The sequence below is a fragment of the Panulirus ornatus genome, chromosome 20 (assembly GCF_036320965.1).
Source record: "Panulirus ornatus isolate Po-2019 chromosome 20, ASM3632096v1, whole genome shotgun sequence".
NCBI classification, from domain to species: domain Eukaryota; kingdom Metazoa; phylum Arthropoda; class Malacostraca; order Decapoda; family Palinuridae; genus Panulirus; species Panulirus ornatus.
Genome location: NC_092243.1, coordinates 71,257,970 through 71,271,928, shown reverse-complemented (window position 1 = coordinate 71,271,928; position 13,959 = coordinate 71,257,970). Strand labels below are relative to the sequence as shown.

The following is a 13,959-nucleotide window of genomic DNA, read 5'->3' as shown; positions in this document are numbered from 1 at the left end:
GGGACACAGTGGTAACACAGTGAGGACACAGTAGGGACGTAGTGGGGATACAGTGGAAGAGAGTGGGAACAGAGTGGGGATTCAGTGGGGGATACAGTGGGGATACAGTGGAACAGAGTGGGAACACAGTGGGGACACTGGGAATATAGTGGGAATGCAGTGGGACAGAGTGGGGACACAGTGGTAACACAGTGAGGACACAGTGGGAACAGAGTGGGGATACAGTGGAACAGAGTGGGGACACAGTGGGAACACAGAGGAGACGCAGTGGTAACGCAGTGAGGACGCAGTGGCGACACAGTGGGAATACAGTGGAACAGAGTGGGGACGCAGTGGTAACACAGTGAGGACGCAGTGGAAACACAGTGGGAATACAGTGGAACAGAGTGGGGACGCAGTGGGGACGCATTGGGGACGCATTGGGGACACAGTGGGGACGCAGTGGGGACGCAGGATGTAAGGTGTCCACCTCACGTGTCGCAGCTGCGTGGCCCACGTCAGGTCAGTGGCATTCTCGCCAGCTGGTCCATGTTGTTGTGTGTGGTGCACTTCGGGTCGTTGATCTGCCACCCCCTCCTGGTCTGGTCTGCTGCCCCTCCTGGTCTGGTCTGCTGCCCCTCCTGGTCTGGTCTGCTGCCCCTCCTGGTCTGGTCTGCTGCCCCTCCTGGTCTGGTCTGCTGCCCCTCCTGGTCTGGTCTGCTGCCCCTCCTGGTCTGGTCTGCTGCCCCTCCTGGTAGGGTCTGCTGCCCCTCCTGGTCTGGTCTGCTGCCCCTCCTGGTCTGGTCTGCTGCCCATCCTGGTAGGGTCTGCTTCCCCTCCTGGTCTGGTCTGCTTCCCCTCCTGGTCTGGTCTGCTACACCTCCTGTTCTGATCTACTACGCCTCCTGTTCTGATCTACTACACCTCCTGTTCTGATCTACTACGCCTCCTGTTCTGATCTACTACACCTCCTGTTCTGATCTACTACACCTCCTGTTCTGATCTACTACACCTCCTGTTCTGATCTACTACACCTCCTGTTCTGATCTACTACGCCTCCTGTTCTGATCTACTACGCCTCCTGTTCTGATCTACTACACCTCCTGTTCTGATCTACTACGCCTCCTGTTCTGATCTACTACGCCTCCTGTTCTGATCTACTACACCTCCTGTTCTGATCTACTACACCTCCTGTTCTGATCTACTACACCTCCTGTTCTGATCTACTGCACCTCCTGCTCTGATCTACTACACCTCCTGTTCTGATCTACTACACCTCCTGTTCTGATCTACTACACCTCCTGTTCTGATCTACTACGCCTCTTGTTCTCCGGCAGGTAGACGATCGAGTGGGCCTCGTTCTCATGCACGGGAGATGGATCACTGTGTCTTCATACATCGAGAAGGCCCGACGCGACGCCCCTACAGAATGTCCCTCACTACTGTGAGATGAGAAAGGTAAGTGGGTTTCTCGGTACTGCACACGTCGAAGGGCGACGCACCAGCGAGACAAGTCGAAGGGCGACACACCCGCGAGACAAGACGAAGGGCGACACACCAGCGAGACAAGTCGAAGGGCGACACACCAGCGAGACAAGACGAAGGGCGACACACCAGCGAGACAAGACGAAGGGCGACACACCCGCGAGACAAGACGAAGGGCGACACACCAGCGAGACAAGTCGAAGGGCGACACACCAGCGAGACAAGACGAAGGGCGACACACCAGCGAGACAAGACGAAGGGCGACACACCAGCGAGACAAGTCGAAGGGCGACACACCAGCGAGACAAGTCGAAGGGCGACACACCAGCGAGACAGGGACGGACAGACTGATGTAATTACATCACGAACGGACAGACGTCACCATCGCAACCCTCAGACGGACGTAGTTCCACAACACCGACCGACGGACGGACGAAGTTCCACAACACCGACCGACGGACGAAGTTCCGCAACACCGACCGACGGACGAGGTTCCGCAACACCGGCCGACGGACGGACGAAGTTCAGCAACACCGACGGACGTACACAGTTCAACACGAGACCGACACACGCAGGTGTTACGTAACATCTGCTCAGGGAGAGAGAGAGAGAGATTGAGGGAGAGGGTGAGGGTGGTTGGTGGTTAATGCGCGACCTTAAACTCCCTTGGAAAATGCATAATAGGCCGGAAGCGGACCATGATTGACCGGGGCGACCGCCAGTGTTGGGTGTGCAAGCGTGTCGCATGTCTGGGTCGACGGGCTGGACTGGAGGAACACAGAGGAGCACAGAGGAGGACGGAGGGCGATTGGATCAGCATTATGCACACAATGAGACACTTGAGACTCTTTCTAAAGGCACTTTTCTTGGGAAATCTGACTTCATTTACACGTGTGGGACACCATGTGGCTACCCGCCCACCACCACCTGGGAGGCGTGTGAAGGCCCTGATGCAAAGGAGACGCGAACTTCCTCACACACACACACACACACACACACACACACACACACACACACACACACACTTATTTACTCGTCAGTTAAGTTCATTTGCTCATGATCCATCCAGGTGGGCACCATGTGCGCGGGAGGATCAGACAGAGAGAGAGAGAGAGGAGGAGGTGGGGGAGAGGAGAAGAGGCAGCCTGTTGACACCCAGGGCCAAAGCTCCGGATGCTGTGATCTCTTCTCTCTCTCTCTCTCTCTCTCTCTCTCTCTCTCTCTCTCTCTCTCTCTCTCTCTCTCTCTCTCTCTCTCTCTCTCTCCCCACGCGGGGTACAGAGAGTGACTCAGTGTACACGTCCCTTTCAAGGTGAGCGTCCGTCGCTTTTCAGGGGGCACCTTCTCTTACTCCGACGGAGAGAGAGAGAGAGAGAGAGAGAGAGAGAGAGAGAGAGAGAGAGAGAGAGAGAGAGAGAGAGAGAACACGTCTGTGATTACCCATTCGCACATCTCCGAGAATGGGAACTAGTTTCCCTTACGCTCGTGGGCGGGGAGTTCCCATCTCTTGGACTTCCTCGTCTGTCTTACACAGTTCGAAACTTGCGTCTTGTCGTCTGCATTCAGCGTGCCTTCAGTCATTGAAGTCCATTCATACGCCACTCTTTATACAACAGAAATACATCATCATTACTACGTCTCTTCGTAACAAGTTTCTTACTATATTTTATGCTGTGTGTTCTGGTTGTTCTGTCCCTAAATTTTATGCTGTGTGTTCTGGTTCTTCTGTCCCTAAATTTCATGCTGTGTGTTCTGGTTGTTCTGTCCCTAAATTTTATGCTGTGTGTTCTGGTTGTTCTATCCCTAAATTTTATGCTGTGTGTTCTGGTTGTTGTGTCCCTATATTTTATGCTGTGTGTTCTGGTTGTTCTGTCCCTATATTTTATGGTGTGTGTTCTGGTTGTTCTGTCCCTAAAATATTGGAGATGGAAATCCTTCCCTCCCGTTTTTTTAATTTTCCAAAAGAAGGAACATAAATGGGGTCCAAGTGAGGCTATTCCCTCTAAGGTTCAGTCCTCTGTTCTTAACGCTACCTCGCTAACGCGACAAATGGCGATTATGTATGAAAAATTCAAACAACTATTCACTAAGTCTGCAATCTGGTTCATAAACGTAGTTTTGATCAAGTCTCCCCTCACCTTTTTCTCTTCCACGGTGGGCAATTTTAAGACTTGTATAACCTTCCCTGTAACTTATGCCCCTTAATTCTGGTCCTCAATGTATTGGATTCCTCTGTACCCTCTCTATTAGCTCTTCTTTGATGCGGAGACCAAACTTGAGCAGCATATTCTGGTACTGGCCATCTGATGTAGGATGTGCGATTACTCTGTGCGTGTGTGTGTGTGTGTGTGTGTGTGTGTGTGTGTTACGGGAGGCGAGAGTGGATAGCGTTGCTGACCATGAGTCACCCTAGGACTAGAGTGGGTCGGGCCCACATGGGTTCGAATCCTGGGCGTGGCAGTCGACCACACACTACCTCATTGTTTATCATCCCTTTAAATGCTGGTCAATAGATGACTCAGGATGTGTGTGTGTGTGTGTGTGTGTGTGTGTGTGTGTGTGTGTGTGTGTGTGTGTTGGAGCCTGGTTGGAGGAGAGGATACAGCCACTTGCCGGCCGCTTGTCCTCTCACCTTGTGACCTCCAGACACTCGTCCACCCGGGCCTTCTGCCGCATCCTGGCTGCCGCAGGAACGTCTCCGCATGTCGTCGGCGCAGTCGCCGCCACTAAACCACCTTCGTCTGCCCGCAGGTTGCTGGACTCAGCGGTGGGCGGCTGCCTCCTCCGAGGAATAGTCGCTCGGGTAGTTGATAGTCAGCTCTGAACATCTCACTGCTCGTCCGTCCGTCCGGTCGTGTTCGCTGCCTGAAGTGGTCGCTCAGTTTGGTAAATACAGGAGGAGGCGGATCTGGGCGACATCACAGTGCAGCGCATGTTGGGCGTTTTCTACGCTTCCTTCGCCATCGTGGGTAGCCAATCCCCCCCTCCTCCCCGATCTTCCGTTTTCTTGGGGTCCTCTGGTTCGTGAAGGCTCTCTCTCTCTCTCTCTCTCTCTCTCTCTCTCTCTCTCTCTCTCTCTCTCTGTATATCTGTCTGTCTGTCTATCTATCTATCTGTCTCTTTTTATCTATCTATCTATGTATGTCTTTCTGTCTATCTATCTATCTATATCTATCTCTGTCTGTCTATCTATCTATCTATCTATCTATCTATCTATCTATCTATCATTCTATCTATCTATGCGTCTACCGAGTGGTCATCGCTGAAGCTTAATTGTTTGTTTGTTTTTTTTAACTGCCTTCCTGTAACCTGTTTGTTTGTTTGTTTGCGTGTGTGTGTGTGTGTGTGTGTGTGTGTGTGTGTGTGATCTTATCATGACTTCGCCACTGGCCTCTGCTTGGTGACCTGGTGAAGGCTGAGATATGTATGACCTGGTGAAGGCTGAGATTTGACCTGGTGAAGGCTGAGATATGACCTGGTCATGTTATGTTGAGCTATGACCTGGTAAACCTGAGATATAACCTGGTGAGGCTGAAATGTGACCTGAAGAGTTTGAGACATGACCTGGTGAGGCTAAGACATGACCTGCTATGGCTGAGATATGACCTGATGAGGCTAAGACTTGACCTGGTGAGACTGACGTGGCCTGATAAGGCTGCGAAATGACTTGTCGAGGGTAAGACATGACCTGGTGAGGGTAAGACATGACCTGGTGAGGGTGAAACATGATCTGGTAAGAGTTAGACATGACCTAGTGAGGGTAAAACATGACCTGGTGGGGTTGAAATATGAACTGTCGAGGGTAAGACAGGACCTGGTAAAAGGTAAGACATGACCTAGTGAGGGTAAGGTGTGACCTAGTGAGGGTAAGATGTGACCTAGTGAGGGTAAGATGTGACCTAGTGAGGGTAAGGTATGACCTGATGGAAGGTTAGACATGACCTGATGGAGGATAAGACATGACCTGGTGATGGTAAGATATGACCTGTTGAGGGTAAGACATGACCTAGTGAGAGTAAGACATCACCTGATGGAGGGGTAAGACATGGCCTGGTGAGGGTAAGACATGACCTGATGGAGGGGTAAGATATGACCTAGTGAGGGTAAGACATGACCTGATGGAGGGGTAAGACATGACCTAGTGAGGGTAAGACATGACCTGATGGAGGGGTAAGACATGACCTAGTGAGGGTAAGACATGACCTAGTGAGGGTAAGACATGACCTGATGGAGGGTTAAGACATGACCTAGTGAGGGTAAGACATGACCTGGTGAGAGTAAGACATGACCTGATGGAGGGGTAAGACATGACCTAGTGAGGGCAAGATATGACCTGATGGAGGGGTAACATGACCTGGTAAGGGTAAGACATGACCTGAGGAGGGTAAGACATGACCTGGTAGTTTGGGACATGACCATGACCCACTCACCTTAGTGGTAATGAGTGGCGTACATGTCTCCTCGTGTTGCTCGCCCTTGACCTTGCTGACCTCTTCCGAGTCCTCCTTCGTCAGGGTGAAGGTCAGCTCCGTGTCCTTCTCCTGGACGCCCTCGAGGAACTGGTCGGCCTCGCCCTCCTCCTTCTGCGCCTCCTTCATCGTGATCTCGTCGACCGAAGTCATTCTTGAAAAGGACGCTTTCTGACACGCGCGCACGCGCGCTCTCTCTGTCTCGAGTGTCACTTCTGCAAGTGAGGGAGAGGAAACATTGTCATTGACGGTATAAGGGGAGGAAAGGCGTCTCTGTCTCGTACGGAATCACTGACTTTATTACAGACAGACAGACAGATAAACAGATAGACAGACGAGACAGAAAAGACAGACAAATAGACAGACAAGATAGACAGACCAAACAGCCAGACAGAAAAGACAAATAAGACAAACAAAACAAGACAGACAGACAGACAGAGACAGACAGACAAGACAGACAGACAGAGATAGACAGACAAGACAGACAGACAGACAAAGATAGACAGACAAACAGAGATAGACAGACAAAACAGACGAACAGACAAAGATAGACAGACAGACATATAAGACAGACAGAAGAGATAGACAGACAGATAAGACAGACAGACATATAAGACAGATAGACAGACAGACAAGACAGACAGACAAGACAGACAGACAAGACAGACAGTTCGACTTATTTCGATAAAACAACATGTTTGAGAATGGAAGATCCATAGGGAACATGTTTACAATAATCAATAGAAAATATGTTTAAAAAAGATTAATAATATTTTTCTTAAGTGGGTTTCATGTTGTAAAAATGAGAATTATTATTATTATTATTCTTTTGAAAGACCTTTTTGAGTGGTGGGTGTGGAGTAGTGGGGGAAATACACAAGGTGTTGTTTAACAACGTGTGTTTGTGTGTGTGTGTGTGTGTGTGTGTGTGTGTGTGTGTGTGTGTGTGTGTGTATACGCGCGCAGCACGGTAGCCTGGTTCTGTGGTAGGGATTTTAAGTTCGATTAATTTCATTCTTGATCACGAAGATCATATCCTCCAGTACTCGGTTATTGTTCGTCTGTTGGCTTTTACATCATGGGTGCTGGAAGTGGCTTGAGTACCAGTGTACGACCTGTGGTGAGGGTCAGGTCAAAAGACCAGGTACGACCTGTGGTGAGGGGTCAGGTCAAAAGACCAGGTACGACCTGTGGTGAGGGGTCAGGTCAAAAGACCAGATACGACCTGTGGTGAGGGTCAGGTCAAAAGACCAGGTGCGACCTTTGATAAGCGTCAGGTCAAAAGACCAGGTACGACCTTTGATAAGGGTCAGGTCAAAAGACCAGGTACGACCTGTGGTGAGGGCTTTGACGACGTTGGAATAGCCCCCTTGGCATAAGAGCGCAGCCAAGCCGTTGATCACGCAGGTCCAACACCTGTTGGAAGACGACCTGTTGATGATGGCGGAAGCTTGGCCGCCAGCCAGCTGGGCCGGCCGCGACCCTCACCGAATTTAAACTCCCATAAGAGCGAGGGCGGGACGACGACCACCCCCTGAACCTGGTTGATGATGGATGTCCCTTCCCTTCCCTCACTCACTCCCTCACTCCCTCCCTCAGAGCCAAGCCATCATGAAGCTTAGGAGGAAGAGGAAGGAGGAGGAGGGAGAAGGAGGAGGAGGAGTCGTACGAGAAGCCCCTCTCTCTCTCTCTCTCTCTCTCTCTCTCTCTCTCTCTCTCTCTCTCTGTGGTCGTACCGTCGTCGTGTTCCAGGACCAGTATTGTGTCCTCAAGGGTCGTACCGTCGAGTCGTGCTAAGGAGAGCATGGAAGAAGTCTTTGAGTGCGCGTGAACGAGTCTCACAATGTAGCACAACCCTTTTTTTTTTCTCTCTTTTCTCCCCCACCCTGTTTTTCTTGGCGTCATGCCATGCTAAACAAAGCATGCGACATCTATAATCCTTTAGTATCACTGCGCATGCAGTTTTCCTTCGTATCACCACAACTGCGTATGATGTTTTCCGTCTCCAGTTTTAACTTTCGGGATACAATTATATATATATTTTTTTTTTTTTTTTCAACCTTGGGGAAGGAATTAAGCGCATGTGTGACGCTTCTCCGAAATAGCCAGGGTTGGAGGAGGAGGAGGAGGAGGAGAGAGGAGGAGGTTGTGTGTGTTGGATGAGAAATCTGGGAGCTAATTCATTTGATATTTCTCTCGTTACGTTTTGATATGTCCTGTCACGACTTGAGTACACACGGGGGGGCGTTATGTCATTCATTCCTGCGTCTGTGTGTGTGTGTGTGTGTGTGTGTGTGTGTGTGTGTGTGTGTGTGTGTGTGTGTCTGTCCGTCTGTCTGGCCACATTCTTGTCGGCAAGATAACCCGAAAACGGTACATTGATACAAACTTCATACTTGCACCATTCATACAAGGTGATGGAGGTGACATTCTGATGAAATTTTATGGCACAGTTGCACAGATGTATTATATATATATATATATATATATATATATATATATATATATATATATATATATATATATATATATACCTGGTTTAAAAAGAGAGATATACATAAGTATACTTATGTAAGTAGGAGAGATGGCCAGAGAGCGTTATTGGATTACGTGTTAATTGACAGGCGCGCGAAAGAGAGACTTTTGGATGTTAATGTGCTGAGAGGTGCAACTGGAGGGATGTCTGATCATTATCTTGTGGAGGCTAAGGTGAAGATTTGTATGGGTTTTCAGAAAAGAAGAGTGAATGTTGGGGTGAAGAGGGTGGTGAGAGTAAGTGAGCTTGGGAAGGAGACTTGTGTGAGGAAGTACCAGGAGAGACTGAGTACAGAATGGAAAAAGGTGAGAACAATGGAAGTAAGGGGAGTGGGGGAGGAATGGGATGTATTTAGGGAATCAGTGATGGATTGCGCAAAAGATGCTTGTGGCATGAGAAGAGTGGGAGGTGGGTTGATTAGAAAGGGTAGTGAGTGGTGGGATGAAGAAGTAAGAGTATTAGTGAAAGAGAAGAGAGAGACATTTGGACGATTTTTGCAGGGAAAAAATGAAATTGAGTGGGAGATGTATAAAAGAAAGAGACAGGAGAAAGAGAAAGGTGCAAGAGGTGAAAAAAAGGGCAAATGAGAGTTGGGGTGAGAGAGTATCATTAAATTTTAGGGAGAAAAAAAAAGATGTTCTGGAAGGAGGTAAATAAAGTGCGTAAGACAAGGGAGCAAATGGGAACTTCAGTGAAGGGCGCAATTGGGGAGGTGATAACAAGTAGTGGTGATGTGAGAAGGAGATGGAGTGAGTATTTTGAAGGTTTGATGAATGTGTTTGATGATAGAGTGGCAGATATAGGGTGTTTTGGTCGAGGTGGTGTGCAAAGTGAGAGGGTTAGGGAAAATGATTTGGTAAACAGAGAAGAGGTAGTAAAAGCTTTGCGGAAGATGAAAGCCGGCAAGGCAGCAGGTTTGGATGGTATTGCAGTGGAATTTATTAAAAAAGGGGGTGACTGTATTGTTGACTGGTTGGTAAGGTTATTTAATGTATGTATGACTCATGGTGAGGTGCCTGAGGATTGGCGGAATGCGTGCATAGTGCCATTGTACAAAGGCAAAGGGGATAAGAGTGAGTGCTCAAATTACAGAGGTATAAGTTTGTTGAGTATTCCTGGTAAATTATAAGGGAGGATATTGATTGAGAGGGTGAAGGCATGTACAGAGCATCAGATTAGGGAAGAGCAGTGTGGTTTCAGAAGTGGTAGAGGATGTGTGGATCAGGTGTTTGCTTTGAAGAATGTATGTGAGAAATACTTAGAAAAGCAAATGGATTTGTATGTAGCATTTATGGATCTGGAGAAGGCATATGATAGAGTTGATAGAGATGCTCTGTGGAAGGTATTAAGAATATTTGGTGTGGGAGGCAAGTTGTTAGAAGCAGTGAAAAGTTTTTATCGAGGATGTAAGGCATGTGTACGTGTAGGAAGAGAGGAAAGTGATTGGTTCTCAGTGAATGTAGGTTTGCGGCAGGGGTGTTTGATGTCTCCATGGTTGTTTAATTTGTTTATCGATGGGGTTGTTAGGGAGGTGAATGCAAGAGTTTTGGAAAGAGGGGCAAGTATGAAGTCTGTTGGGGATGAGAGAGCTTGGGAAGTGAGTCAGTTGTTGTTCGCTGATGATACAGCGCTGGTGGCTGATTCATGTGAGAAACTGCAGAAGCTGGTGACTGAGTTTGGTAAAGTGTGTGAAAGAAGAAAGTTAAGAGTAAATGTGAATAAGAGCAAGGTTATTAGGTACAGTAGGGTTGAGGGTCAAGTCAATTGGGAGGTGAGTTTGAATGGAGAAAAACTGGAGGAAGTGAAGTGTTTTAGATATCTGGGAGTGGATCTGGCAGCGGATGGAACCATGGAAGCGGAAGTGGATCATAGGGTGGGGGAGGGGGCGAAAATTCTGGGAGCCTTGTAGAATGTGTGGAAGTCGAGAACATTATCTCGGAAAGCAAAAATGGGTATGTTTGAAGGAATAGTGGTTCCAACAATGTTGTATGGTTGTGAGGCGTGGGCTATGGATAGAGTTGTGCGCAGGAGGATGGATGTGCTGGAAATGAGATGTTTGAGGACAATATGTGGTGTGAGGTGGTTTGATCGAGTAAGTAACGTAAGGGTAAGAGAGATGTGTGGAAATAAAAAGAGCGTGGTTGAGAGAGCAGAAGAGGGTGTTTTGAAATGGTTCGGGCACATGGAGAGAATGAGTGAGGAAAGATTGACCAAGAGAATTTATGTGTCGGAGGTGGAGGGAACGAGGAGAAGAGGGAGACCAAATTGGAGGTGGAAAGATGGAGTGAAAAAGATTTTGTGTGATCGGGGCCTGAACATGCAGGAGGGTGAAAGGAGGGCAAGGAATAGAGTGATTTGGAGCGATGTGGTATACCGGGGTTGACGTGCTGTCAGTGGATTGAATCAAGGCATGTGAAGCGTCTGGGGTAAACCATGGAAAGCTGTGTAGGTATGTATATTTGCGTGTGTGGACGTATGTATATACATGTGTATGGGGGTGGGTTGGGCCATTTCTTTCGTCTGTTTCCTTGCGCTACCTCGCAAACGCGGGAGACAGCGACAAAGCAAAAAAGAAAAGAAATATATATATATATATATATATATATATATATATATATATATATATATATATATATATATATATATATATATATATATATATATACCTATGAGTCCACGGGGAAAAATGAAACACGAAAAGTTCCCAAGTGCACTTTCGTGTAATAATGATGTCTATATATATATATATATATATATATATATATATATATATATATATATATATATATATATATATAGAGAGAGAGAGAGAGAGAGAGAGAGAGAGAGAGAGACTCGTACTTTTCGTCACCTTGGATCGATTTTCCTGGTATGTGGATAAACAGGATTGTATATCTAACAACCATGAAAGGGTTAGATTTGATTAGATCTGTCTCGTTTGCTCTTGCAATCGTTGGCATTTTAGATTTTTTCCCCACGTTCGTTGGGACAGACCGAGGAAGCTTCCGTGTTCGTTCGGTCATTGCACCGGCAGGGTTGAAGACCCGCTGTTGTCCTTCATGACTGAAATAGAAGCTACGACTGGAGCCAAGTTATTAGAAAAATTCGCTGCCCTTTCTCAGCCTCTCACGTTCCTCAAAATTCAGCATAACTGAGTGAAATTGGACGGTTATTCGATATTTGTTTATATCTTGAATGATTTATTGAAGCGAAACAACATCACGTAGTGTAAGAAACATGACTAGGCTATTCCCTCTCTTGCACATAGACATAGCTGATTAATCTCGTAAAATGTACAGTTGATGAATGTTTTAGTGATTCACATTTGTTATTTTTCTGTTCAGTCTAGTCCTTTATAGCAAATAGGTCTTGCCAAATGAAACAAAGGAGGATCTTTAGTATTTCAAACACACGTACCACTCACTCTCGAGTGCTTTCTAGTATTTCAGGTTACGTAAGAGATTTGTAGTATAAATGTATTTGGTCCAAATGATTATCCCACGTAAAATGTATGAGAGTTGGAAGGTCTATCTGTATATTTGTGTCCCATAATCATACAAGCAGTCTTCGAGTCTGCTGGTCTGTTGGTATACTTGCTCCTAGTCTGTATAGTTTACTTTTAGCACCCGTGGTTGGCCTCCGTGTTGACCAGTCCCTAAATTTTTGTAGTTTTCATCTTGTGATATACTAGATAATTTATTAGATGTGGATGATACATCATCTGTTATATAAATGTCGTGTTCCTGAACTTTTCTCAAGTTATATCGTGAAAAGTCTTATCATCCAAATAAATGTTTCGTAGTAAAATATACTTAAGACAGACTTAAGCAATTTTAAAACGTACTTTTCCTAAACAAATGAATAATATAAACCACAAAGGATCCGGGACCTCTTCATGGTTGGGCCGTGTTGCAACCCAGTGGTAAAGTATAAAGGCTTTTGGAAATAGGCCAAATGGTTGTGTGTGTGTGTGTGTGTGTGTGTGTGTGTGTGTGTGTGTGTGACTTGTGGCCTTCGCTTGACACTGATTTTTTGTTTTTGTTTTGTGTCTGGTTGCCACGGGGAAGAGGAGGAAGAATGGGGCTAGACGGGGAAAGGTGAAGTCGAGAATGGGAACACTGTTGCAGAGTTGGAAGCCCCCAGTATGTTGGAGGCTCCAGTCACGGACAGATAGTCCACATGCAAGGCCGGGCCCTTAATTGAAATGTAGAAAGAATTATGAAACGGGGAAAAAGAAAAGACAAGGGAAAGTATTTAAGAATTTTTGAGAAAGGGGAAGACCTGTTTGAACGATACGTATTTGGGTGCGTTATTGATAGACTTTCGGTAGCCTAGTTATGTGTGTGTGTGAGTGTGTGTGTGTGTGTGTGTGTGTGTGTAGTGTGCTCTTCTTGTTGGTTTGGAAGAAACTTGACTGAGCTAAGCTAAGGATTGTTCATTATAATTACGTATTTGTGCTGTGCAGGGAGGGAGTTGTACACTCGTGGGGCTCCATTTCATCTGTATTATCTGCGTTCCTTCTTCATAAACTTATCCTTGGATTCTGTCCCCTACACATACGAAAAACTGTTCCCTGTCTATGTCATCCGTGTGTTTAAAAACTTTAAAGGTTGTGATCAGGTCACCCCTCACTCTTATCTCTTCCATGATAGGCTAATTTAAAGCTTGTAACCTTTCTCTTCCATGATGGGCTAATTTTAAGCTCACAACCTTTCCCTGTAACTCAGTTCATTTAATTCACGTACCGTCTTTGTTGCTCTTCTCTGGACTTTCTCTATTAGCCCTTTGTGCTTCTTTGGGTACTGTGACCAAACTTGAGAAGCATTTACTAGGTATGGCTTACGGTAGGATAGCATATACTAGGCATGGCTTTACGTAGGATAGCATATACTAGGTATGACTTTACGGTAGGATAGCATATACTAGGTATGGCTTTACGTAGGATAGCATATACTAGGTATGGCTTACGGTAGGATAGCATATACTAGGTATGGCCTCACGGTAGGATAGCATATACTAGGTATGGCCTTACGGTAGGATAGCATGTACTAGGCATGGCTTGACATAGGATAGCATATACTAGGTATGACCTTACGTAGGATAGCATATACTAGGTATGACCTTACGTAGGATATGGCCTACGTAAGATATGAACAGGTTCTTCAATATTTCCTCTACCACGTACTTGAACATTGTTGAAATATATTTGCCAACAGATACTTGTTTATCATTCTCTTAATGTGGGTCTCTGGCAAGGGTTAGGGATGACGTCATCACTTGATAGTATTAATATCAAGGCCTTCTTTCACTGTGTCCTATCCTCACTACTTTACATTTGCTGTGGCTGAATCTCTTCAACCATGCATAAGAGTGACATTGGAGTCTGTCAAGGTCAGCATGTGAATTGAAGCATTTCCCTCCCTCACTTTTCACCTCTGCGTCATCAAGTAAACGTATTCCAGCAGTAGGCCACACCTCCTGGCAAGGTGT

At 46.6% G+C, this 13,959-nt stretch overlaps 1 protein-coding gene across 2 annotated transcripts in view; it reads right to left on the bottom strand.

Annotated features, from left to right (window-relative positions):
- Window positions 1–13,959, bottom strand: part of LOC139756112 (facilitated trehalose transporter Tret1-2 homolog) — a 54,499-nt gene that overhangs the window by 16,572 nt on the left and 23,968 nt on the right. For both annotated transcript variants that reach the window (XM_071675190.1, XM_071675189.1), the window contains exon 2: window positions 5,895–6,148. In XM_071675190.1, coding sequence (XP_071531291.1) covers window positions 5,895–6,086 — 192 coding nt within the window. In that variant the 5' untranslated portion in view covers window positions 6,087–6,148. The remainder of the gene's footprint in view (window positions 1–5,894; window positions 6,149–13,959) is intronic.